Here is a 26,968-nt window from a genome sequence, read left to right on the forward strand (position 1 = left end):
TCTTAGGAAAGAGCTCCTAATACTTCCCACTTATTCTTATTCCACTGAACCATATTAGTATTCACTTAAAAGTGTGTGCTTGCTCTACCCGGCTGACCAAAGATAGAGCACTGGCATAACAGACTTTAGTGTTCACCACCAAAGATGTTGGGGAGCTTCCTACCCTGACCTGCTCCTTTCTGATAATAAAGAGAAGTCTTGAAGAATGAAATGTCAGAAGAAGAGTTGCTGGAGCAAATTTATAATATAAAAACCCAGATTATGTAAATCCAAGAGGTCTGTTGGAGTTTAACTATGAACTGGCTGAGCAACTAATAAAAATGTACAATATCTCTTTAAAAACAATAAACAGGGGATTACGGGTAGCAAATGTTATACCCGTATTTTCAATAGGCTCTAAGAATGATACAGTTAATTATATAATATGAGCCTTACATCTGTACCTAGCAAACTGGTTGAAATGATCAATAAAAACAGAATAACAAAACACTTGGAGGATCACAATATGATAGGGTCTAACCAGCATAGCTTCTGAAAAGGAAAACTAATCTCTCGTAATTATCAAATGTGCCAAAAAAAATAGTGGATAAAGAAGACCTGGTAGACATTTATTTAGATTCCAAAAGGCCTCTGACAAGTTCCTGCACAAGAGATACTCAAGAAGCTAACTAGTCATAAGGTGAGAGGCAAAATATTGTCATGGATCAAAAACAGGCTTGGAGATAGAAAACAAAGAATAGGAGTAATGGTCAATTTTCATAATAGAAAATGGTTAACAGTGGGGTTCCTGAAAGTTGTTTAATATATTTATTAATTATCAGGAAAGTGGAAGGGGGTGGGAGGGTTGTAGTGAGGTAGCAAAATTTGCAGATAACACAAAATTATTTAAGTTAGGACAGGAGAGGACTGAGGGATTCAGAGAGATTTAGACAACCTCGGTGAATGGGCAACATGATGGTGAAGGCAATGCATGATGGAAGGGAAAAACAAAACAAAACTACTAGTTAATCTTACAGGGTTCTAAATTAGCTCTTCCAACTCAGGAAAGGGACCTGGGTGTCATTACAGATAGCTTAATGAAGACTTCTGCTCGCTGTGGTCAAAAAAGCTAACAAGATATTAAGTTGCATAAGGACTGGGATGATTAATATTTATTACCACCTTTATATAAATCAATGTGGTGGCCTCATCTGGAATGCTATGTGCAATACTGTTCACCTCATCTTAAAATTGATATTGCTATATTAGGAGGAGTTCAAAGAAGGGTGATGAGAATGATCAAAGACATGGAATAACTTGCATATGGAGACAGAGCCTGGGATTGTTTACCTTAGAAATAAATGAATAAAAGGGGACATGATAAACATCTATACAAGTATGTATGGAACAGGGAAGGTAGATGCGGAATGTCTGTCTCTTCTCCCTGTTTCATAAGAGAAGAACCAGGGGACATTCAATGAAGTTAAAAGGTGGGAAATTCAAAACTGATAAAAGGAAATACTTGTTCACACAATATGTAATTAAATTGTGGAATACACTGGCACATTCTCACTGAGACCAAGAATTTACCAAGATTCAGGAAGGGATTAGATCTTTATATGGTTAGCAAGGGTATCCAGAGTCGTCGTCATTAAATATGACAAAAAATTGTGGAAGGGATATTAAACATGATGCTTCAGAGTTTAAGACAGTTTCTATCGATTAAATATCAATCTGAAACCAAATGTGGGGGACAGATTACTACACATCTGCCTTCTGTGGTGCTCTTACCTACGTCTAAAACACTGGGTGCTAGCCACTGTCAGAGGCAGGATACTGGACTAGATTTATCTTAGGTCGGATCCTTTATGGCAGTTCATACAGACTGTGGGAAAGCTAGGAGAAAAATTCAGAGTTCCTTGGGGAAACTCCAGCTGTATCACCAAGGTGAAATAGAAATGAGCCTTCCTACAAAATGAGGATCATCACTACTAGATAAAGACCAATAATAACTGCTAATTTTGTGATTATTATGAATGTTAGTCCACAGTGAGAATCTGTTTTTGTTCCTCGACACCACAAAGCAGTTCAAGAAGTTAGTCAGACTCCTGACCATGGAGATCTGGGACAAATCCTACTCTGCTTTATTTGTCTTTGCTATTTACGTCAATTTTTATTTTGTATTGTTTTGGAACAGCACGAGTTCTTTCATGGCCTAAAGACAGTAGGTTGATTTATTCTCCTTTACACACCACCTACACTGGTGATAATCTTTTATTACTAGGGAATACAGTACCCATACTGGTGAGCACTGAAAAAGAATTGACTCTGTGCACACTCATTCAGTACACTTATGCAATGAATGGAAAAGTAGACTTTTCTGTAAAATGTTCAAGGGACATGAATCTTTGTAAGAGACATTCCCTAGTTTAATACAAATACTGTAATCTAAATGCTTTTCTGTCAGGGCTATCAGAAATCTGCTGTGATGAATATAAGGCATGAAATTCTCTCTTGTGGTTTATGACAGCAGTACAAACCCCTTGAATGAATGACAGTCTTGCATTCAGTCTGGGACTATCTATTGTATAATCCTGTACATCATCAGGTCACTACTTTAGTCATAAATTATACATGTATGAAACCATAAAGCATTCGAAATAGGCTCATTGTTTTACAAGTATTTACCCATCCAAAGCCTTCATGCAGTTATGATATATCCTAAAAGCTTATATAATTTAATGTTTTGTTTTATTACTAGTTCTGGACTTCTTGCCTTAGGAAAGCCCTTGGACAGAGAAAGCACTGATCGCTACATTTTGATTGTTACAGCCTCGGATGGCAGACCAGATGGGGTGAGTTTCTATTGAAAGTTTAAGAAAGTGTTTAGTTATCATCCCAGGAGTGTTGGGAGCTGGGAGTAATACAACCATAGAATCTTTTATCTGGGTCTTGAATGAATAGATCTATGACTTGCAGCAATTTCCCTGTATGCAAGAAAGGTTTGTGCAGGTATCTCCCATGCACCACCTTGAAAACGTACCACTTTTAGACACTAAAACAAAAATGATTGTGCCAGCTCACTTTTGACCTTTCTTTGTTCTGCAATATCAAGAATAAATACAATAAATGCAACTGTTTGAGACATCCAGCTGTGTGGGATCTTGTGACCATTCAATTTCCCTGATACTTAGAGTCCAGTCTCCCTGCCTGCCTCCTTCTGCACACCATTTTGGAAGAGGTCCCTTTTATTGTGTGCACCCATATTCTGTGTCATTTTCTCTGTCCTATTAAATGTATTACTCAATCTTAGTTCAGAATTTGCACATGGCAAATGCTGTCCTGGTTCAATTTTTGTAAGTATTTATGGAAATCAATTTGCACAAGTATTTGCCAATCTTTTTATGAACTGTAACAGGCATTTTTCTTTTACTTGGAAGTGTAGCAGGAAATTTGCAACTTATCCATTAGGAGTTTTGGCTTCTTTTTCTGTGTGTTCTGCCAGAGGCAGTTTGACACTTGACATTGTGTCGAGAAGTTAGATTAATCTATCTCTCATTACTTTCTAATGATTTTTTTAAATTACCTATTGTTATTCCTCTTCCCTTAAGCTCTGTCCGCTTGTGTATTCTTAGCTTCTGCGGTCTTCAGAGTGAGGATCATCCATCTTTAGTGTTTGGAAAGCACCTTGCACATAGTTCAGTCTATAATAAATAAATAATTTTGTTGAATTACAGGCTGTTCATTTTGGGTTTCTGAACCACTTTTTTCAGAACCTTAACTGAAGAACTAGAAGAAAATCATTTTACCTCTCTTAAAATGAATTTGAAGCAGTTCATCTAGTATATTTTGGTACATTTAATGAAACTGTAATATGGTTCTTAAATAATAATATTACCCACACAAAAGCTTCATTAACTCAGAGTACATCTACAATGCTCACTTCACTGTTACCCCGTCTCTCTCCCAGCATGGGTATCAATAGGAGTGTAGACAGTGAGGCACTGCGTAAGTGAGTAAAGATATGCCTGAATCCTTAGGGTATGTACCTACATGGCTCTCTACTTGGCCAAGCAATGTTTTCCCATCTACACTGCTAAAAATAGCAGTGTAGTGTTCTTCTGCCAATGTCAGAGCCTTTCACTGCCATGTGCAGCTACACACCATAGTGTACATATACCTAGCGTTGCACTGTGGTGTATAGCAATACGTACCCCACATGCTGCTGCAAATGGTGTGAAGTGTAGACGTAAATTCAGAGTGAAGGTCCATCAAGTACAGTTCCTGACAATAAGACAAATATTAAAAAAGGAGGAAATCATATGATAAAGTAACACTCACACCTAACACAAGTCTCTGAGCATTAGCCCACTCTAATTGTGAACCCACACCAACACACAGTAACACCACATTCTCTTTTAGTTGAACAATCTGGTTACCTTCAATGTGTATATCAAAGAGCTGAACATCACATTTTATATTTATACAGATACCTGTATCTAAAATTTGCTTATTCTTATAAGTAGAAAACTGGATGAGGTCGTAGTGGGTGTAGAGATATTAGTTGGCACTGAAGGGGCACCCATCAAAGAAAGGTCAGAAGACAAAGGTCATTCTTAAAGTCTGCAGCAAACTCAAGATGAAACTTTCCCATGCTACAGTCTTAAGAGATGCACAAGAGTGGAATAATTCTTTTGCAGATCTTTCATGATAGAAAGAGAAAAATGGAAGAGAAATGATTAAAAGTACCTTGGCTGAGAGGGTTTTTTTTCTGCACCTGCTAGAAATGCAGCACAGAATGGCTCATCCTTGCGGGAGGAGAGGCAAAATATGACTTAGTCATTTTTGCACCCTCCCCATTCTGTACACCTCTAGGAACCAGTGAAATTCCCAGAGTGAAGTAGAGCAACCAAGGGCTGCTCTACATTATGGCACCCCACCCTCGAGACTGACTATGGGCTGGTTCTCAGCAGTAAAAAAAATCCCTGTAATGCTGAGTGCTATTAGGATCCTCCTGCTTTCAGCTGCTGGCACATCTCCTATGTTGGAGCTTACAGCCCTTTCATATAGTCGAATCCCGTGGCTGTCCTACACAGTTTTCTGCTTGGGGTGAATTCTCCCCAGTGTAGTTAGTTTTTACAGCACCATAGCAATATACAGAAGCCATAACAAGACCCAGCATCTCAGCGCTTCTCTTAATAGTCTACATAAAATAGTCTTAAAGTAAGTATTGTCTTAATACTTTAATTTTCTTGACACTTTGAACCCTCCTCCATCCTTTAATCTCTATGAGCTCAGTTGCTTTTCCAGTGGTCATTTTCATCTCTTACTTTCTATAGAAAAAACTAAATCTGGAGAGTTACAGAACTCCTATTATAGTTTTGGTTATAAAAGACTATAGTGTGCTGCTGGAATAATATCCAGGCCTCATAATGATAGTTGAAAATATTTTCCTCCTTTTTTTCACCTTAAAACCTATCCCTCCTTGCCTTTTGCCCACCCAGACATCTCTTAATTCAACTTTTAAAGTAAAATCTCATGTTATAGCAGCCCAGCCACTTCTGAAGTGCTGCTGAGTATAGCAGCTGGGCTGGAGTTAAATGAAATGTGACTTTTTTCCCCTTTGAAGTTAAATTGCCTAAAGTGCTGCAAAGGAACCATTTTATATATCCCCCAGCCCTGCCTCCAAGCTCTACAGGCATCTGGGCTGATGTATAGCTTCTCTTTCACATGAAAAGTAACTGACTTTCCTTTATGTGTGAAACTTCATCGATGCCCAGTTATCTATGCAGCTTGATGGCCAGGTGGGCAGTTTCCTTCCGAGAACAGGTGCCATTATGTCATATGTGAAGAAACTTCACTGTCATGAAATGATCTAGTGATAAAACTGGTGATGACATTCCTGTGTGGTGTGGGGTTCTATACAAAGGGAAAACATCACCCAAAGTCCCAGCTGGGCCGTCAAATACTTGGTGTTCATAGACCTGTTCTAATGTCAACCAAAAATATTCAGCGGTCCTTTGCTGTTGGGTCAGATATTTTAAATGCAAGGTGGAGTGGGGAGTCCACAAGTGAAAACTCATTGACTCACATGGTGGTGTCCTTTTTCTCATATTGACTGTTAGAGGTAGGAAACCAGTAGTTCCTTTTTATGAATGAGGATTACCGCAGTTTTTCTTCTAACTGTTCCACCTTAGACTTTGTTACAGTGGTATATTCTTTTTTGGAAAAACACTGGTGTGGTGTTACTTATGAAGAGGAACAATATAGTGGGAGGAAGGCTTGTTGCAAGTCCCTAAACATAGTTTAAAGAATAAAACTACTGATTACATATTTTAACAACATTAGCAGGCATAATAATCTGATTTGTTTCCATCCAGCAATATGCTACTTGAAATTAAATGAATTAAGTAGATTCAAATATACACGGAAAAGCTTAGCTTTTACATTTAATGCAAAATGTGCTTTAAGATTTAACATACAGAGGAAGGAAAATTACTTTTGTTTTCCATAAAAAAAATTCTTCTCCTTAACTTGTAACATGGATATTTGGCTTTGGGACATTTTGCACTCCCATTGTTCAGAGTAAGTATTAGGAACAATGGTTGAATAATCACTTTAAAATTTAAGTCATATTATTCCATTCAGGGTTTCCAAGAAAAGAACACAGGCATTTGGGAAATACGTGAGAACTCCTATTCAGAGTAGAACAAACAAAGACTTTTATATTTTCTTTCATTTATACATATGTTGGCAGTTTCAAAGTTGATTGAATTCAGTGTGGCTTCAACAACTGAATGCACTGGACAGTGTTCTGTACCATGCCCTAGTTACTTCAGTTTGACTGACATTTTCAGCTTAACTGTCTTGTGAATGAGAACTTCAACTGCTGTTAGTCAGTTTTTAAGAACTTTGACTTCTTCTCGTCCAGTTTCTATATAATGTATAAAATAGTTGCCTTCATAAAATTACACTTTGTATACAGGTGCTCTCCGTTTACTGGGAGTTGTTTGAAAAGATAGCCTAAGTAATATTGCTTGTTGAGTTTACAGATATATAAAGTGGACTGTAAAACAGTTCAATTTAAGAGTTTTTCAAGTTCTATAGAGTTGCTTGCATTTCAGAAATACAATTTAATCAATGAGTAATGGGAGTAAACATAGATAGAAAACTCTTATATCGTTGTTTTTAACGTATTCACCCAGTGTAATATGTCATAAGCTGTAGAATCATTTTAAACACTACTACTAGAATACCGTAGTATTCATGGAAATTGATCAGCAGTGCATAGGTTTTCAACTGACTTCTGATAACTTCAGAAAGCAATACTGCTTTCCATTTTGCTGCACAGCATGTGTGACATCATTTTATCACTTGGGTCCTTCTTATACTTTAAAATGCTCTTGATTGTTTGAAATACTCAGGCATGCTTCCCAAGCTATATTCATTCTGGTTTACAGTACTAGAGTTTAGTTGGCGCATGGTTTTTATGCTGGCCTTGAAATAACATAACCCATCACCTGTCCCTGAAATGCCACAATACAAAGAGTTGAAAATGTGTACAGGACTTATAGCCAGTTATTGCTTCCCCAGTTATGAGGCTTAGACAGAACAATGACAGAACAATAACAAGTGAAAGGAAAAATCTGTCAAGTTCAAGTTACATTGACAAACTTTGATATTTTCAGGTAAGATTGCCATTAGGTGCCAGTAGGATTTAGAGAGTGACCACCTTCAAGCAGGGTGGCTTTTGTCCAGCTGACTGAATTAAGGGAGCGGTGCCTTACTGGGGTGGAGGGGGAGGGGAGGAAGAGGGAGAGAGCAGAAACTATTGCAAAAGGAGAGGAGTCAGTGTGGTTGCTGACTCATCCCCTGGAGAACCAGAACTGCAAAAGGCAACCTTGGGCAGTGAAGCCCCCATTTTACATGGACTAAGCTGAGGCAGCACCCAACCTCCCTCCCCTTTAGGTTGTGAAAGGCCAGGTTTGGTCAAGACCTGCTTTGGGCATTGCACTAGCTGCCCCTTTTCGGGGGGGCTGGGAAAGAATTTTTCCATCACCACCAGACTGGCCTAGGTAGCATAGGTTGGTTTTTTTCAACCTTCCCAACAGGAGGTTCGGGGAGGGCTTTGTAGATGTGTGGCATAGGCGCCGACCTCCTCTCTACCCCTCCGACCCAGGCCCTGCCCTCATTCCACCTCTTCCCCCAAACCCCCACCCCACCTATTCCCGCCCTCTCTCTGCCCCCAGCCCTGCCCCCACTCCATCCCTTCCGCTAAGGCTGCACCAAGACCCCGCCTCTTTCTGTCCCCTCTGGGAGGCACTGGGAGGGAGGGGGATAAGTTGATCAGCGGGCTGCCAGCGGGAGGGAGACTCTGAAGAGTGGTTGGGGGAGAGTGTGGCTGTCGGTGGGTGGTAAGCACCCACTATTTTTTTCCCATGGGTGCTCCAGGGCTGAAGGGATGGTAAGGTTCCAGCAATAGATTGGCTGGGGGACCTGGATAGAAAAGTGGTGTGGAGTGGTGGGTGAGATCCTGTGGCCTGCGTTGTGCAGGAGGTCAGACTAGATGATCATAATGGTCCCTTCTGACCTAAATATCTATGAATCTATGAAAAAAGAGGAGGAGCTGGTGGAAGCCCCAGGTAATTATTGAATGAACATGGGGTTACCTCCATTGTACACTTTTATATACTGGGTAGTCCCAGACATTTAATAATAAAGTTGCAGCCTGATTAAAACCATATCAAGTATCTCCTGTCCTTCTTTCGGTATAGCTGGACAAGCAAAGTACGCTGAATTTTTGTAAGAAGAAAGCAATTCTATTCTGTGCTATTTAAGAACTTAAAACAACAATGTGTGTATGTGTCTTCATTTGTGTGTGAGACTGGACTATGTAGTGTACTGCAGGATCATTTACTGCTCTTTGTATTTAAGAAACATAGAAAGGTGAAGGTGTTTGTTGTGGTTTTGGAAGTAACTTACAGAAGACATAAAGCAATAATTAATACAAAATTTAGGAGTGGAAAGTGGAAATTAGGTGCTGTACTCTTGACTACAGAGCACAAGAAAATGGTGGTGGTAGAAGGTCCTGTCTATTTTTCACAGCAGTGTCCTTCTAGAACGTCCAGTGTCTTAAAATCAATATCTGTTCATCTTACAATACCGTTGAAGGGCTGTCACAAACTGTTAATGAAAACTGTAAAATACTGTGATGTGAAATGGAATGTTTTGCAGTACATTCCATTCTTGCATTTAGTTCTAGCCAAACATGAGGCAGAGGCAGAACTGGATAATAAAGTAATCTCTCTGTCCACAAGGCCATGAGATGCGCAGGTGAGCATAGTGTATCTTTGCGGTATACTTCTCTTTCTTAATGCATCTTATCCTTGGCCGAAACAAATCAACACCACTTTTAGTGCAGAAAAAAAATTCAGCCCCTGGACTATATATGATAAATTACATTATCCAAATTATGCTTCAGTGTTTGACTTCGTAGAAAAGTCTATTATTAATTTCAACTATTTATCTACTAACATATTTAAATTAATATTATCCATATATGGCAATAATTAGGTGCTAGTAGATTTGTGTAATTTAGACTTGTGTTTGACTTCCTAGAAAAGTCTATTAATTTCAACTATTTATCTACTAACATATTTAAACTAATATTATACATATATGGCAATAACTAGGTGCTAGTAGATTTGTGTAATTTAGACACTTAAGGATTTTCTTCCTTCTTTAATATGCTTGGGAGGAAGTCAGTGTTTAACAAAATTACAATAACAATATAATTTCTATTAATTCTATAAGCATTATCTGCATCACTCGATAATATATGAGATCCCTAGAGTTACTTTAATGTACTTGTTTATCTTTCAGTGGATATAAAATTGAGACATTTTACACATAGTATAGCTTATATCTGTTCAGAAATATGTAACCAGCTTTTTTAAAATCAGTTAAATATGATCAAAATATTTTGGGTTTCTGTGGAATTGTGTTTGGCTTTTAGGACCTCAATAATGTTATCCTTTATAAATTAATGACATTCCTATGATTGTATTTCCCCAATATTTCATTATTCAGTAATGTTCTTCTAAGGGTCATCAAAAGAGTTAATGTTGTAATTTAATTTGATAACCATATATTCGAGCATACTGTCATCATTACTCTACATTGTTATACTTCATCTGTATATTTTTTTCTTATAAAAATTACTTACATGTCTTCTGTCTGGCCTATTCAAAAGGAGCAAGAGACAATATTTTGAGGAAAGTTTTAGAAAAAATGTGATATCTGAGAAATAGAATATGACCATTTTTATGCACAAGAGTACAGAATTAAAATTTAGTTAACATTGGCTTTTCCTGACTTTTGAATACAGCTTGAAGTTTGCATTTACCTAGTTTTTTGTTTTTGATCAATCAGTACAGTGGAAATGTGTTTGGTTAAACGTATTAAAGGTAAATTTATAGGCAGACAAATAATTCTGTACTTTCTCAATACAAAGAACTCAAAAAGTTTTATTTTTACCAATAGGACCCAATTAAGGAAAGCAAATGTGGCCTGTAATTTTTCTATTGTGCAGCATATGGGAAAGTCCTTGACATTTCCTATTGTGATTGTATAGAAAAAGCACCTGTGAACGTCAGTTTGCATCTGTAGAATCCTTTAAAAATCAGAATTTTTTACTGAAACCAAGAACGTTTATCCATGCTTGTGAAACTCATTGTCTCCTGGGACTGACAAGGATAATCCAGTATTTACAAAAAGAACAAGCAGTCCTTGTGGCATCTTAGAGACTAACAAATTTATTTGGGCATAAGCTTTCTTGGGCTAAAACCCACTTCATCAGATGCATGGAGTAGAAAATACAGTTGGAAGATATATATATATAGAGAACATGAAAAGATGGGGGTTGCCTTACCAACTCTAACAAGACAAATCAATTAAAGTGGGCTCTTATCAGCAGAAGGAAAAATCACTTTTATAGTGGTAATTAAAATTTAAAATGTACTGCATGATAGCATAACACATAATAAAAGTTTCAGAGGGTTTATGTTCTTCATGGAAGTTTTGATTTTGATTGTCAAAGAAAAATACGATGGTTTATGTAAGTCATTTTTTAAAAAAATTGACTGACTGAAATTGAACGTACACTGTTATATTCATTTTTTTAAATGTATTTGGAAAGACATCTGTTGGGCTAATGTTAAGGTGGGAAAATGTTCTGCATCCAGTAACATTTTTGTAACTCAAAAATACCTTTATTTCACTAAAATAGTGTTTGCAAACTGTTAACAAAAACTGCCATGTATTTTATATCTCTCATGAGTCCCAGGTGGGCCTGGAAAAGAAAAGCTGGTTTCATGTTTTGCTGCCACAAGTTTCTCTGTGGTTTAATAGTTTAGGGCTAGAACCACCTCTTTGGTATATGCTCCTATAATGTTTCTCTTTAGTCAAGCATGCCTTCCAGGTTAGATCTTGCTGACTATCAGTAACCCTCTGTATATTTATAACCGGTGCACATTCACTGGTTCTAAACAAACAGAAGGTGTTTTCATCTAGCTCATAGTAAATTGGTGATAGAAGGGGGCTCTCCACTGTTCCTGCTCCTGAATATAGGTGTAAACTGCATCTTTAAAAGCATTTAGGGTAAGGGCACATGGTGTGAGAATACATGAAGCCTGCAGCAGCACTGATGGGGACACCAACAAGATAGTAAAATGTTAGTGAGAAAGGATACACTCCCCACTCTTCTCCCCAGGTTTATACCTATGCTCTGCTAGTCACCCTTCACTGTGAGTTATACCATTTTGGCATAAACACATGCATCAGGAACCAAGATCCATGTACCACAGCCCTTTTCCCTGTTAACACACCAGTTTCTGAGCCTACAATACCTATAAAGATATTAGATTCTCATTAGCAATGAATTGTATTATTGTGTAAATGTGAGTCTGCAAGGACTTACCCTCCTGGAGTAACTAACTTATACTAATGTAACAATTTCCATTCCATTTTACCCCATTAATAAATATTCTATATTGGTGCTTATCACTTTGCTCACCTTAATATATGAGCACCTGAATTTGTCCCAACTGATTAAAAATAGCTATTATTTTGTATATTTAAGCCACAACATAAATATAGTTTTCTTAAGTTTAATATAGAAAAATCCTGCCATGTAGAGCATAAACATTTTTTACAGATTCTTTTTCAATCAAATAAGGCCCTGGACTTTTTGTTCATATCTTATTACTCACCAACTCATTTGTATTTTAGGATGATCGTCTTTGTCTTAGAGTTTGTCTAAATTAATAAACTTGTTTGACATTGTCAAGGTTCCTCTCCCACTCTGAACTCTAGGGTACAGATGTGGGGACCTGCATGAAAACCTCCTAAGCTTACTTTTACCAGCTTAGGTTAAAACTTCCCCAAGGTACAAATTAATTTTATCCTTTGTCCTTGGTATAACCACTGCCACCACCAAACTCTAACTGGGTTTACTGGGAAACGTAGTTTGGACACGTCTTTCCCCCGAAAATCCTCCCAACCCTTACACCCCACTTCCTGGGAAAGGTTTGGTAAAAATCCTCACCAATTTGCATAGGTGATCACAGACCCAAACCCTTGGATCTGAGAACAATGAAAAAGCATTCAGTTTTCTTACAAGAAGACTTTTAATAGAAATAGAAGTAAATAGGAGTAAAGGAATCACCCCTGTAAAATCAGGATGGTAGATACCTTACAGGGTAATTAGATTCAAAACATGGAGAATCCCTCTAGGCAAAACCTTAAGTTACAAAAAAGACACACAGACAGAAATAGTCATTCTATTCAGCACAATTCTTTTCTCAGCCATTTAAAGAAATCATAATCTAACACATACCTAGCTAGATTACTTACTAAAAGTTCTAAGACTCCATTCCTGTTCTATCCCCGGCAAAGCAGCATACCAACAGACAGAGACCCTTTGTTTCTCTCCCTCCTCCCAGCTTTTGAAAGTATCTTGTCTCCTCATTGGTCATTTTGGTCAGGAGCCAGTGAGGTTACCTTTAGCTTCTTAACCCTTTACAGGTGAGAGGATTTTTCCTCTGGCCAGGAGGGATTTTAAAGGGGTTTACCCTTTCCTTTACATTTATGACAGACATCAAAGCTAAGAATATTCACTTTCCTATGGCAAACAATACGCTCATCAGTTCCCAGTTTCTAATTAAATGGCAGGGTACAAATAAACTAAGTGACATTTTCTTTGTATTTATCTTCTATTCTTTAACATTTATGAGAGCCTTGCACACTTAGAGCAAAAGATATTTGAGGAGTCTATTTAAATATTGTGTTTATTGCTTAGAGGTGAATTATGGATATAAGAACTATTTCAGTTGGCTTAATAAAGCTATAAATTGCAGATGTTCATCTTTTATTAAACTTATATTTATTATATGTGTGAAGAACCCATTGATTGCTTCAGCAACAAGATGGAAGTGCCCAATCCTTTTGAGAAGTCACACTATTGCTGGCTTTTCATGTTACACATTCCAATGATAACTTTAACTCTGACCTACAAAACATTTAAAAAAAATCAGTGTTGGTATTTACATAGACATTATGAAAAGTTGAAAAACTTACATGCAGATATCATAGCATGGGATCTGCATTACTCACATTACTCACATCATAGCATGGGATCTGCATTACTCACATCCTCCTAACATAGTCACCTAACACCGCTGTAGAAAATGCATCAGGACATACATTGAAATAATAGTAAATTGTATTTTCTTCCCCTGTATCTCTAATCCTGATTCAGTAAAGTGCTTAAATAGGTGTGTAAATCCATAGGAAACCCACTTAAGCATATGCTTATGTGTCCCTTTGACTTCAACGGTAATTAAGCACACACTTTATGTTAAGCACAGGCTTAAATGCCTTTTTTAATTGGAGTCTCTGCTTCCATAGAGACTCCTGCTTTAGTGGTGAACAGTGCTACTTTTTTGCATTTTGTTTTTTTAAATACCCCATGCACAAGATAGTGGCTTGTACTCTTTCCCTATCAAATGATAAAATGTAACTTTTTTGGATTATGAACAGAGAGGAATGCACAAAACATTGCAGGTTCTGATGATATTTCTGAGTCTTGAATTGATGTGCTTCAGACTTTGCATGAAAATTCTCATTCATTCTGAGTATTAACTCTAAATGTTGGGAAGCACATAGATTAGGCTTGATTTTGATCAGTTATTAGGAGGTTCAAATGAGGCCTTCAAATGAAACTCTAATTGCAATCTTACTGAAGGGTGAGTAAGCAAGTGAGTAAGCAAGTGAGAACATGACTCTGTTCCTGATTCATGAGGCTCTGAGACGTATGATTCAGCAATTTTTTTCACTAACAAGACAAGAAAGACTGCCATAAAAGAGTAAACAGGCATCTACTCCTAATTGGCTACACTGAATCCATGTGTTTCTTTCAGTATTGATTTTGTTCCTTTTGTTTTATAAGACAAGAATAACTCTCACAGTTCTCATATTCACCAGAATTTTCTCTGATGAAGGTGGCAGAATAGAAGAGTGTTTAAAGAATCTCCATCACTGTGCCTGTGTAGTAGAGGCTTCTTTGTTAGAAGAATGTCCTCATTATGCAAAAAGTGAATCATGGCTTACCTGACTTTCAGAGCAATCACAGCACTAGACATCAGTGATGTGAAATATGATGGAGCTGAATGACCATACATGAAACTGAGCTGCATGCAACTGGCAGTAAAAAGGAAGGTTTCTCTCACAGTGTACGCATTTACCCTCTTCCCACCCACCAAAAAAGTGTACCCTAAAATGTGGGCCTTCCCTCATATTAACTGTTGTGCCAGGTGATTACTCGTGTGGCTGTTGCAAGGTCATATGACCCACAGTTTACTTGCTGGCTCTATTTTCTTCTCCATTGATAGGCTAAAAATAGGCACCGTAATTCACCCTATTTGCTTACTGAAGGATATTTTAGGATATATACCTGTCACACTTTTGCTGTGGGTGCTAGTCATGACACTGTTGTTCTGGACCCCCTTATTGGAATACACACACACTACACTTTTATTAAACAATCGTTTGAGTGTGGCAGTTACCAAGGTGAACTAATGGTAGAATCATCAATGGATGTTACACGCATCCCAGAGGAGACCAATATAGTTAACTGAGTTGCAGACCATCTACAGGGTTCACATCATGTCCTTATTGGGGTGAAAAATAGCACCTATTTAACTCTGTATGTCCATTATTAGTATTGCAAAAACGATAATGCAATCGGATGAAGTTGATAGAGGTTTGTGAGTCTAGAGGAGAAAACTAGAGAATTCCAAAGGGTTCTTTTGTCGTGCATCAGAAATGCTAGAGAAGTTGACAGCAAAACGGGGGGACGGGGGACAAACAAATGCCTCTTGGATATGTATTTTTTATAGTATCTCTGGTTGCACCACTCAGTGAATTAATTTACTTCTAATGGTTCACTAAGTTGTGACTACTGTAGAAATTATGATAGCTCTATTTAAAAATGTTAGTACTGGCTCATTTGAGCACCATGGAAGTTTTAAATAAGACAAACAAAAAAAGTTTGTGCTTTTTTGTAAATTTTGGATTAATTTTGATTAGCTAATTAGGGCCTCAAAATCAATACAATGTTCAGGCTATTTTAAAAGATCATGTTTTCTCCTCCCAGAGCAAGATGAATGTTGAACAGTATCGTGCGTCTATGACAGGATGATTTATTATGACGTTGATGCAAATACAGGAACATAGGAATTGACAGACTGGATCAGAGTCAAGGTTCATGTAGTTCAGTATCCTGTCTCCAACCGTGGCCAATACCAGATACTTCAGAGAGAAATGCAATTATCAGTTGAGGAGTCATTTACAACCCATATTAGGTCTCATTCTCATCTCTAATACCAATTGAGGCTTAATGACCTTTCCACAACATTTAATTACCTTAATATGAGGCTTAATGACCTTTCCACAACATTTTTATTACCTGTGTATTCTATATGTCCATATAAATGTCCAAATTGTTTTAGAATCTTAAGTTCTTGGTCTCAATGACTTCCTGTGGCAGTGACTTCACAGTCCAGTTATGCATAGTTTGGAAAAAAGTATTTCCTTTTATTGTTTTAGAATTTCCCTCCTTTTAATTTCATTGACTGTCCCCTTGTTCTTGTCTTATGAGACTGCGAGGACGGGTGCTTCCAATCTACCTTCCCGATAGTATTCAATATTATATATACCTTTATCTTGTCCCGTCTTATTCATCTTCTTTCTAAGGTAAATAATCCTAATCTTTTCCATTTCTCTTCCTATGAGTATTGTTCCATGTGCATGATCATTCTCATCCTTCTCTTAACCTCCTGTAGTTCAGCAATATCACATATATAATTACATAATAACTTGCCAAAAACAGCATCAGCCCTGCAATAATATGTATAGCAAGGCACACTCAAGGTGAAAATGAAAGCAATGATGGGAAGTTAAGATGTAGGTTCTAAAATGAGCCCTGTCTGATCTTATGATGATCCAGTAGCCCTTGGTCTCTTTGCCAGTTATCTCTAAGGTGAAGAGGTCAGGTTCCCAGTAAACCTCTTCAGATATCTCGGAGGTGGCAGTAAACTCATTCCCTTCCCCCATATTACCATACAGATTGAGGGAAGGTCTGCTTTACCCTGTTGTATTTTGTTGGGCATCTTGTCCCTTTCTCACTCACAAGTTTCTCTTTTTTCTTGCTTTTCACTGATAATTGCCCATTTCCCTCTCGGGTATGTCTCCTCCCTTCCTCTTTATTCCCAACCCTCACCCCCGAGGCTAATCCCTGCACTGTAAGAATTCCTGAGATTTATTGCAAGTTCCCCTCACATCAAAATTGAACTTGGATTGAAGAATGACACAAAATTCCACCCCTCCCTTGAGTGGCTGAATGCTGAAGGAAAGTGTTTTGTTCCCTCATGTGCCTTTCTAGAATTATACCAGCATTCAGATGGATCTGTAAGCAAATCAAAACAACAGTTTTACTTTCATAAACTTGATTCGAAAGCAATTAGACAAAATGTGTTTTGGCTGCTGAGTAACAAATCTAAATGTTCTAAATGATGCACTAGGTTGACTCACTATTGACAGCATCATGAAAGCAACAAGTACATTGTAGAAACATTCCATTAAAGTTTCTTTGTAACAGAAAAAAAATCTCTCAAACTGACAGCTGTTTATTTTCTGGTGTCTATGATTTCCATGTCATGTTTTCTCAGTTTACTAAATCCAAGAGATTGTATTTCTCTTCATTGTGCAGAATCAGATTAGCTTATTAAAATCCATTAGAATTCAGTATGCTTTGTGTATCATCTACAGCAAATGTTCTGGAGCCTTCTTACTGTTGACAATGATTTTGTACATATTTAAAAAAAGAGCTTGAGCTTCCTAAAATAAGTTAAATATAGGAATGACAAGTTTCAGAAATAAATAGTAATCAACTGAGCAAAAAGCAAGTACAAGAAGCTAGTTAATTGCACCATTGTTTTTCATATATTTTTAAAAATACTTCATATGTTTATAAGTATGTAGTATATTGTGTCAAAATATGACAAATTTATGACTGAGTATTGATTACTTGTTAAAGCAACATAAATATAACAAGATCTGAATAATAAACTCCATCAACAAAGCCAACACTGGAGTTTCAGCCTCACCCTGCTCTCAACCCAGACCCCTATTGGACAAATTAAAAAGATGACCTTTGCAGCCTGACCTAAAGGTTAACAAACCTGGGAGAACTGATTTCCAAAGGAATAGGATCCTAGTGGAGACTGTGCCCACGTCTCATGAGGAAAGTGGTTGTCTGTTGGCTTGTCTACATAGTGAGTTATTGGGTCTCAAGCCAGGGTGTAAATCTATAGTGCACAAGGTTTGACACAGTAACTTGCCATGTGGACGCTGCTACTGTAAAGTGAAAGTCTTGCAGTGCAGCATGACGTAGCAGTGACCACGTGGGAATTGACTGCATGGCAGATTTGTGCACGGTAAATTCACACGTTGACATGAATAAAGCTCAGTAACTCAGTGTGTAGATAAGTGTAAAGCCAACAGAGCCCAGTCGGCGGCGGGCAGGGTTGAACCAGGGACCTCTGGAGCTTAGTGCATGAGCCTCTTCCGCATGAGCTAAAAGCCAACTGCCTGTTAACTAGGGCTGTAGAGCAGACTCATTTTTATCTCTCTCTTAAAGTGGTCTCAGTGCCACTAGATGGGACAGAACACCACATCCAGAAGGTGTGTGGGTTACACAAGCAGTTAGACAGGGTAGGTCACAGGTGAACTTATATTAATGATTACATTTTTAAAGATTAAAATTTTCTGTGGCCTGCTGAGTATGTAACAAGTCTTTGAACAGATTACAGTTAAACTAAATTCTATGTCCTGGAATTCGTACATGAAACAGAACAATTAGTTTTATGGGTTTTAACAAGAATTTGGTCAAGGGTCAAAACTAGCTATTTCTGCCAGAAAACATGGTGTTTCATGATGAAATACAAGGAAGGAAGAAAATCACAAATGTTCATGTTTCCTAAAGGTACATGAAATGGATCCATAGTCTTTGCTTTCACACACCCTCCATTCCCCCAAAAGCTGACAAACAAAAGGCAAAACTGACTAATGTTTGACTTGTCACAGACAAGGGAAAGAGTGGTATTTTTAATCTGTTTCGCTGACAGTGTTTAGTGCTTTTTCATAGCACAGCTCTAATCATACATAGCAGAATGACATCATGTAAAGTGCAAATATTTGGCTCACTATTTTGTCTTTCCCTGCAGACCTCAACTGCCACGGTTAATGTGGTGGTGACTGATGTAAATGACAATGGACCAGTCTTTGATCCCTTTCTACCTAAAAATCTATCTGTACACGAAGAGGAAGTGAATGCTTTTGTCGGGCAAGTGAGGGTAAGTTAATCACGGTGTGCTTGAAGATCACAGTAAAAATGTGAATTATTTTAGTTTAGAAAGAGGCCGGTTGAAAGAACAATCTTATTAAATTACAAGGTTTTCATCCATCAATTATAAGACTGTCCACAAGGGTGAAAATACAGTAGTTAAATAGTCTGCAGTATAAATATACTGTGTTTTTTGTCTTTAAGTAGAAAAGCTTACAAATTTTGCTTTACTTGTTTTAATTTAGTTTACTTTATTTTTGATTCTGCTATGAGCTGAAGGGAATTATTTATTTATACAGCATTTAAAATAAATTTGTATATTTTCAGAAACATCTCTTAGTAATGTCTCTTCATGATGCACTTACATATCATGCCATACTGTATACTTTTTCATACTTATTTCTTTAATTTTAATGTTAATATTTGTATAATTCATTATGAATAGTTAATCAGCATTAGCCCCAAAGTCTTATTGAAAATGTGGTGACACATTTCCACTGAGAAGGTATGGAGTAAATTTTTTTATTAAATGATAACTTTGGAGCTTCCAATTCAGTTCTGTAGTGAAACGAGAAGCAAGAGCAACTTGAAACTAACCAGGCTACCACTGTTAACGAGAAATCTTTGTTAATGGAATTGAATATCGTCGCAAAACCTCAGTCTGCTGCTGCTACAATAGTTAATTTCTATTCTACCAAATGATTGATGTTTCATGTTCACAAATTGCTAAGATTAGTGAGTGGGGGGGGAAGCAATTAGAAATATTTTAATTTGATCTAAATAAATTGTGTTGATGTTGTAAAATTAGTTTGAGTCCTGGCTTACATTTGGAATCTTTAGTAGTAGTAATTTGAAGCTGTTTATTTTTTTTATAATATTTTGTTACTCATTGGTACATGCTGCCAAATGAAGAATTTGTCACTCAAAATATTTTGTTATTTTGTGTTGTTTTCTTGGCAGTGCCCCAAGTGTCAGCAAGCTGGGGTATGTGGGTCAGGCCTTTGAACTAATGGACAGGATTTAACACAACATAAAAAATAAAATAAAAAAGTCATGTTTTACTTTTACTTTTCCATCACTTCTTCTAAAACAATACCCAGCAAAATGCCTCTGCCTTTATATGTCTTTGTTTTGGACAGTACATATACCTGTGTTTTAGGTGAAGGCTGCGATTGTTTGTTGTCTGGGTATACTGCAAGAAGGACAGGAGACTTGTTATGAGTTTTAATCAGGCTGCAACTTTATTATATAGGTGTTGGGGACTACCCGTCAGATAAAGTGTACAATGCAGGCAAATCAATCCTTATTCAAATCAATTCTCCAGGGCTTTCACCAGCCCACCTTTGTTTCCATCCAGGTCCCCCAGCCAACCTATGGCTTGGACCTTACCATCCACCAGCCTAGTAAGAGGGTTAAGGAGGGCTATGGGAACAGAGGGGGTTGGCTCCCCACCGTACCAATCATAGGAGTCTTCAAACCCCCTCCCCCATTCTGTTCCTTTATCCAGTACCTCCTTTTAAGTCCTTTACCAGGCCATATATCTGGTCACTGGCTGCCCTCCCTATGGAGAACCTGCACTGAACATCTGCCCAATATTACAAAATAAGTTGTGACATATGGCCTACCACCTTTTCTATTCACCAGAAAAGTTCCATCCTCACACCCGCTCTGAGGAAGGCAAAAAAACCACACTCAACCAAACCCAATTCTGGTGGTGTGGGAAAAATTCCTTTCCAGCCCCCCTTTAAAAGGGGCAACTAGCCTAATGCCCACAGCAGATCCTAACTCAGCCTGCCATTCCCCTCCACAAGGGGAGGGAGGGTGGATGCCGGCTTCCTCGCTTCTTGGACATAGAGTCTTGCCCCACTGAGGTTTCATACTTTTATGCACATTCCTGGGAGGCGAGGGGGTGAGTCATTGCTGCAAAACACCTTTTGCAGCAGTTTCTGACCCTCCTCCACTCCCCCTCTCCACCCCAACCACAAAGCAGAGCTGCCCTTCTTTGGGTAAGCCCAGACAAATTCTGCCCCACCTTTAGTTGTGGTGCAGTCATTTTCTGGTTCCACAAAAGAGCATAATAGTTTCTTACAGCTATCTTAAATGAAGGGCAGTACTTCCGCCCACTAGTTTCAATGATGTTTCACACAATCCACAATACTATTTATTTTTCTACATCCTGATAAGGAAGTAATTTTAAAGCTCCCAACCAGAACTGAACTTCATTTTGATATTATGACTGGTTGCCAAGAAAATGAGATTCATATGATCGCAGACTTTTTTTTTTCTTTTTAATTATCTTAATCCTGCAAATAAACCAACACCTTTTCCCCCCCATAGGAGATGAAAGGATTTTTAGTGAAAGCTCCTTCCCAAGTTTATAACTAACTGATGCATCATTTCTAAGAAAAATCTGACAATGTTAAAATTATAATGAGACTATAAAATGTTGCTACCTCCCCTGATTACAGTACGATTCTAATTCATTTTAATCTTGATCTCAAAGCCCTCACTTCTGAGATAAGGTTCTAATAAATTTTACTTTGTTTCAACCAACCCACAGATAAGGGATATCAGCAGGCCTGGGGAGAAATAACAGCCATCACAAGAAAGGGGCAGAGGGGGAGAAGGAAAGAAAATACCAAATGAGGGATAGAGGAGAGGGAATAGAACACAAAATGCAAGATGGAAGAACAGAATGACGCCTCAGTAGAGAGCTAAATAAAGTTTTCTGGAATGCTAGGGTAGAGCTAGTGAGCCAGGATACTGCTGGTCTTCATGCTGCATTGTTGTGGGTTTGACTAGTTGACTAGTTGTGATTCTTGTCAGATAGCTTCTGTTCTGCATGTGTGAGAAAGGAAGAGGGTTGGCTTTTATCTGTACCACTATGATTTTGTGTATACCATGAAAATTTGCTCCCTACAATTAGTAATGAAGGTGGGGCCAGCCCTTGCAAATAAGGTTACCATATTTCAGGTTCCCCACAAGAGTACACTGCGGGGAGGGGGGGTGAGGGAGAAGGGGGAGCTGAAGGAAGGGTCCAACTGGGGAGGTTGGAGGGGGTATCTGCAGTGGGGGTACTCACTGGAGATAGGGGGCAGTGTTACTCCATGTCACAGTGGCATGGTGGTCGGCACAAGCCGGTCGTCAGTCAGCGCCTCTCTGTGGGACCCCTCTCCCCAGGGCTAGAAGCCGGAGCCTGCGTGGGTGTGATCCATCAGCTGTGGCTTCAGGGGAATGGACCCATTGGCTGCCAATGGAGAGGGAACCAATTAGGAAGTGGACCAATCGGGGCTCTCTGAGCTGCAGCATCTTTGAAAAAATCCCAGACATTGGCTGTTGTTTGAAAAATCTGCCTGGACAGAGGATGGAGGCTCAAAAAGAGGCAATGTCCAGCTGTACGGTAGCCATACTTGACATAAGAACAGGAGGACTTGTGGCACCTTAGAGACTAACAACTTTATCGATCCGATGAAGTGAGCTGTAGCTCACGAAAGCTTATGCTCTAATAAAGTTGTTAGTCTCTAAGGTGCCACAAGTACTCCTTTTCTTTTTGCGGATACAGACTAACACGGCTGCTACTCTGATACTTGAAATAGGCTCTCAAAAGAGAGAAAGTGTTATGAAGAATGTATTCCTGATTTAAAAAATAAAGCTTAGCAAAGCTTCTGGTGGCTGATTAGCGGAGAGCTCATATTTATTTTATTTATTTATTCAAGGAGCTACATCATGGCTACAAAGTTAAATCAAATCTTGGTTGCAGTGGTACACAAGGGTATTCCCTGTGTCTCTTTTTTCATATGCATACAAACCAACCAGTAGATGGGAAACTAAACTTACTTAGGGCTTGTCTACACAAACAATTTGTTTGCAGCAAGCTGGGGTGTGAATCTATCGTGCACTAGCCTGCAAAGGACTAACTGTCCATCTGGACCCTGCTGATGCTCATTGACAGTAAGTTAATGTGCTTTCATCTAATAGTCTTTCAAGAAGGAACAGAGCAAAGTGTATTAACAAACTGTTAATGCACATCAGGAGCATCCATGTGGACATTGAGTCCTTGGCAAGCTAGCATGGTGTAGATTCACACCACAGCTTACTGAGAACTGTTCATTGTTCAGGTAGACAAGACCTTAGATTGTAAACTGTGGCAGATTCTTCAACTTAATCCTCCTATTTAGGAGCCACCTGTACCCTCCATCCCCATGCCCCATATGAGTCTGCAGCCACTCACTATTTCCATCTTATTTTAAAAAACAAAACACAAAAAACCAACCTTACTGACACTACTTCTAATTTAGGCCCTGGACAGAGCATCCCAGGTGATAGGCACCACAGGCAGGTGCAGTCACATATCCCTCTATCCTTTTACTCTATCCTGTTTGTCCTTTTGCTCTGACCACCTCACCTTCTCACTTTCCCTTCATATTAAACAATTTCTTTTTAACATAGCTTTTAAAACTTTTTTTTTCCGGAAGTGAGATGTCTGTTTCTTCTTGACATTAACCATAATGCTCAGAACACTGATAACTAGAGCAGGGATTTTTTGTCAGGTTGATTTTCTGATGGAAAATGCAGTTTCTGGAAAACTGAAAATTTCTGCAGGAAAATACTGATTTTTGCAAAAAAGAGAAAAAAAGATTTTCCATTGAGCAAATCAAAATGAAATTTTCAGTTTGACCCAAATCAGAATATTATGTTTTCGTGAAGTGACCCAAAATGTTTCATCTGGAATTAGTTCAATGAAGTATTAAACTGCATTGCCATATCAACTTATTGCAGTATAGGAGTTGTGGTTCAGGCCCCCGTGCTTTCTTCTATGCTGAACTCCCTGGAGGACTACATTTCCCATAATGCAATGCACAGCATTGCATGTCGTGTGAGTGGCATCACTCTGGTTGCATTATGGGATATAAAGTTTGGCTTGGGAGACTGGCCCCCCAGAATGAATGAGAACATCAGACTCCTGAACTATCCTCACATATGGCAATGAGCCACAGTGGGAGAATGCAGCTTAATGTTGAAATGACGCAAAAGAAACCATTTCACATCATTTCAACTTACAGAAACAAAATATTTCAATTTGTGGAATGTTCATCAAAAATATTAAAACAATACATTTCAAGATTTTCAAATATATATTTGTAATTTCTGTTCTGTAAAAAAATGTCAGCTTCTCATCCCAAACTGGAATAGTAACAAATGTTGAAATGATGGAATGTCCCACGCAATGTAAATTCTGAATTTCACTCAGTTGCACTGGAAATGCTTCCCTACTGATCCTGTGGTCCCATATTGTTACACTATCATTGGTCCATAATTCTCTCCCCACTCTGGAGCATGATGCATCCATGATGGAAAGTGCAGAGAGAGGAACTGATGGGCCAGTATGACATCATAATAGCACTAGAGGAACATTATCAATAGAAGTGAGCATAGTGGCATCTGAGGAATAATACATGTGCTTTTAGCATCACTGTTGATATCAGAGGGAGTCTTGGGGGCTCATAGTGTGCCTAAGGTCTACCTAAAAGTTTGCTAACGAGGCCTGAAGCATTTAGGTCCAGATTTTTTAAGGTATTTAGCCATTGCTCTGTTCAGTGTTACAAGGCCTAAGTCTCATTTTCAAACTGTAAGCACTTTTGAAAATGAGATTTAGACTCCCACGTCATGTAGGCCTTGCAATGCTGAGTGGAGCAACACCTAAATACCTTTAGAAAACCTGGGATTTATTGCCTAGGGACCCTTAGAATTTTCCTTTATTTTCCATTCTCACTTCTCAGTGGTCTGGCAGACAAGTCAATTACACATTTAATTTAATTTTAGTGGGATATATCAAGGAAGAGAATACCAACCATAAAAATGCTATTTGTTGAGGATTAACAAATCTATAAGGTTGTGACAAGGTATATAGGTCCTCCTTAAATTCCAACATAAAGAGATTACAAATAGAACCAAGTTCCCTGCCCATTATATAAGTGATCTGGGGTTGGATAGAAAAGAAAAGCTGTTGTAAGGACGTTTCCTAAAGAGAAAAGGATGTGCCCTCTCCTTTCCCAGCTTGCAGAAAGCTGGAAAGGCCTCTGTTGGCTATGACCAAGTCTTCTGTGTTACTTTTATTCTGGTTTGGAATTTACTTTGTTAATCAATCTGGCCCTGAGGAAGGGGAGTTGAACTGGACTTGGGCTTTTATCTTCGTAGCTGGTGGATCTGCCCATTGGCTTACAAAGGTGTGTATGCATATATCCTACCCATTTATTATATTTTAGTAAGCATGATGTTAATAATACAGTACATTAAGAACTTTATAAGTGGACTTCAGATTATTTTACTGCAGGGTGTTTTTAAAAGGAGGGAAGATGTAGGGAAACCTCAGAGAAGGAAGGTACAATGGGAGTTGGGAGAGATACCAGTGAGTTAGAGGTAAACTTTGTTTTCTCTTTAGTTAGTTTTTATGGTTTTGTTATGAAACACATGACACAAATAATACTGAAAACTACAATATATTATTTGTTATTCTTGTGAATCACAAGAAGGGACTGTGCTGATGGATGATATTTGGGGATAAACTCAGAGCGGAGAGGCATTTTGGATAAAAACAAAAAATATATAATGTTTGTCTGCATATATTTGGGTGATTAAATTCATCTTGTTCTTTAGCATGATTTCTGTACTGTTTGCACTGACTGAGTCAGAAATATCAGGAGAATAGTATTTTATATTGTATTTCTGCTTTCAGTGCTAGCCAAACCCAGGAAGTGCAGAACAAGGGGTAAAACATAAATATAGTATATAATATTATCCTTTTCCTATTTAGAATCTCAGCCTGAATTCAGGTTTGGTTTGGTTAGAGCTTTTAGTTGTATCTTACTTTATCTGAACTTGTTCATTATTTCCTAATAAGAAAAAGTATACTAGTAGAACATATTTTGAATCTAGCAGGAAAATATGAAATCCAGAGCAAATTTTGCTTGACTATACCTTGCACTGTTTATTGTTAATTTTTCCTTAAACCTGATAGGAAGAATCTCATCAGTCATAAGTCAGTGATGGAGTTTCAGTGACACTGAAAATATGCACAGTAGAGAATTCAAAGAGCATTTAAGACATCTTAGATAAACGGGAGAGATAAGAAATAAGAAAAATCCACTGCATGTCACCTCCAATGTCAGTTCAGATCCATCCTTTATAATCATGTACCCAGCAGCAACACAGTCACAAGACAATAGAATAGTAGAACTATTAAGACAGGACTGTATTAACCAAAAGACCTGCAAGACAAGGAAGATAAAGGAAAGGAGAGTGGAGGGAAACATGAGCTCTTCACCCTGCCCCTAGTTCATGAAGTATGGATTATTCAGTGAAAAGTATATTCATCATTGGGTCTTTTTTTTTAAGTGAGTTTGACCATAGTTATTTAGGATTTCTTTATCTTAAGAAAACAAAATTGATATTATCCAATAGAAAAACTGCTTCTTTGGATTAGATTTCTCTTCACCTCCAATTATATTACTTATTCAAGAAGTCTGATTTAATGCAAATTGCACTTCAGGTTGTGTAGACTGCTTCAGCAAAGTTTTATTTAGGGCTATATGGGCACAAAAAGTACATGAATATACACTAATCGCTGTGGGAACTGGGTTCTTCAGAGGTAGCTGCCACACTGCTCTGCTGCAAAAGTGCTCAAGCCGAGATGCAGTTCCTTAGAAAAATAACTCAGTGAGCTTTTGTCAGCACTGTCATAGGTTAAATTTGTCACACTGAAGCAAAAGATCGGTGATTTCAAGGGCTCCTTGAAGACCCCTTCCTCTTTCACTTCAATGTGACAAATTTACAAAATATTGCTGTGATAAATGAAATGGGAGAAAGGGGGATCGATCCCTTTGATGGACACCCAGCCAGCCAGTTAGCAGTAAAATCCCTCTTGGTAGCTGTTCTCTACTTGCTTTACCTGTAAAGGGTTAAAAAGTCCTGCAGGTTAAAAAAAAAGAAAAAGAAAAAGAAAGAAAAAAAGTGGGCACCTGACCAAAA

General features: G+C 38.1%; 1 protein-coding gene across 1 annotated transcript in view; it reads left to right on the top strand.

Moving 5' to 3' along the window:
- The window catches only part of PCDH15 (protocadherin related 15), a 672,916-nt gene that overhangs the window by 422,450 nt on the left and 223,498 nt on the right, over nt 1-26,968 (top strand). The window contains exons 16-17 of the mRNA XM_077821312.1: nt 2,741-2,834; nt 18,822-18,950. Coding sequence (XP_077677438.1) covers nt 2,741-2,834; nt 18,822-18,950 — 223 coding nt within the window. The remainder of the gene's footprint in view (nt 1-2,740; nt 2,835-18,821; nt 18,951-26,968) is intronic.

Source organism: Eretmochelys imbricata, chromosome 7, assembly GCF_965152235.1.
Source record: "Eretmochelys imbricata isolate rEreImb1 chromosome 7, rEreImb1.hap1, whole genome shotgun sequence".
NCBI lineage: Eukaryota > Metazoa > Chordata > Testudines > Cheloniidae > Eretmochelys > Eretmochelys imbricata.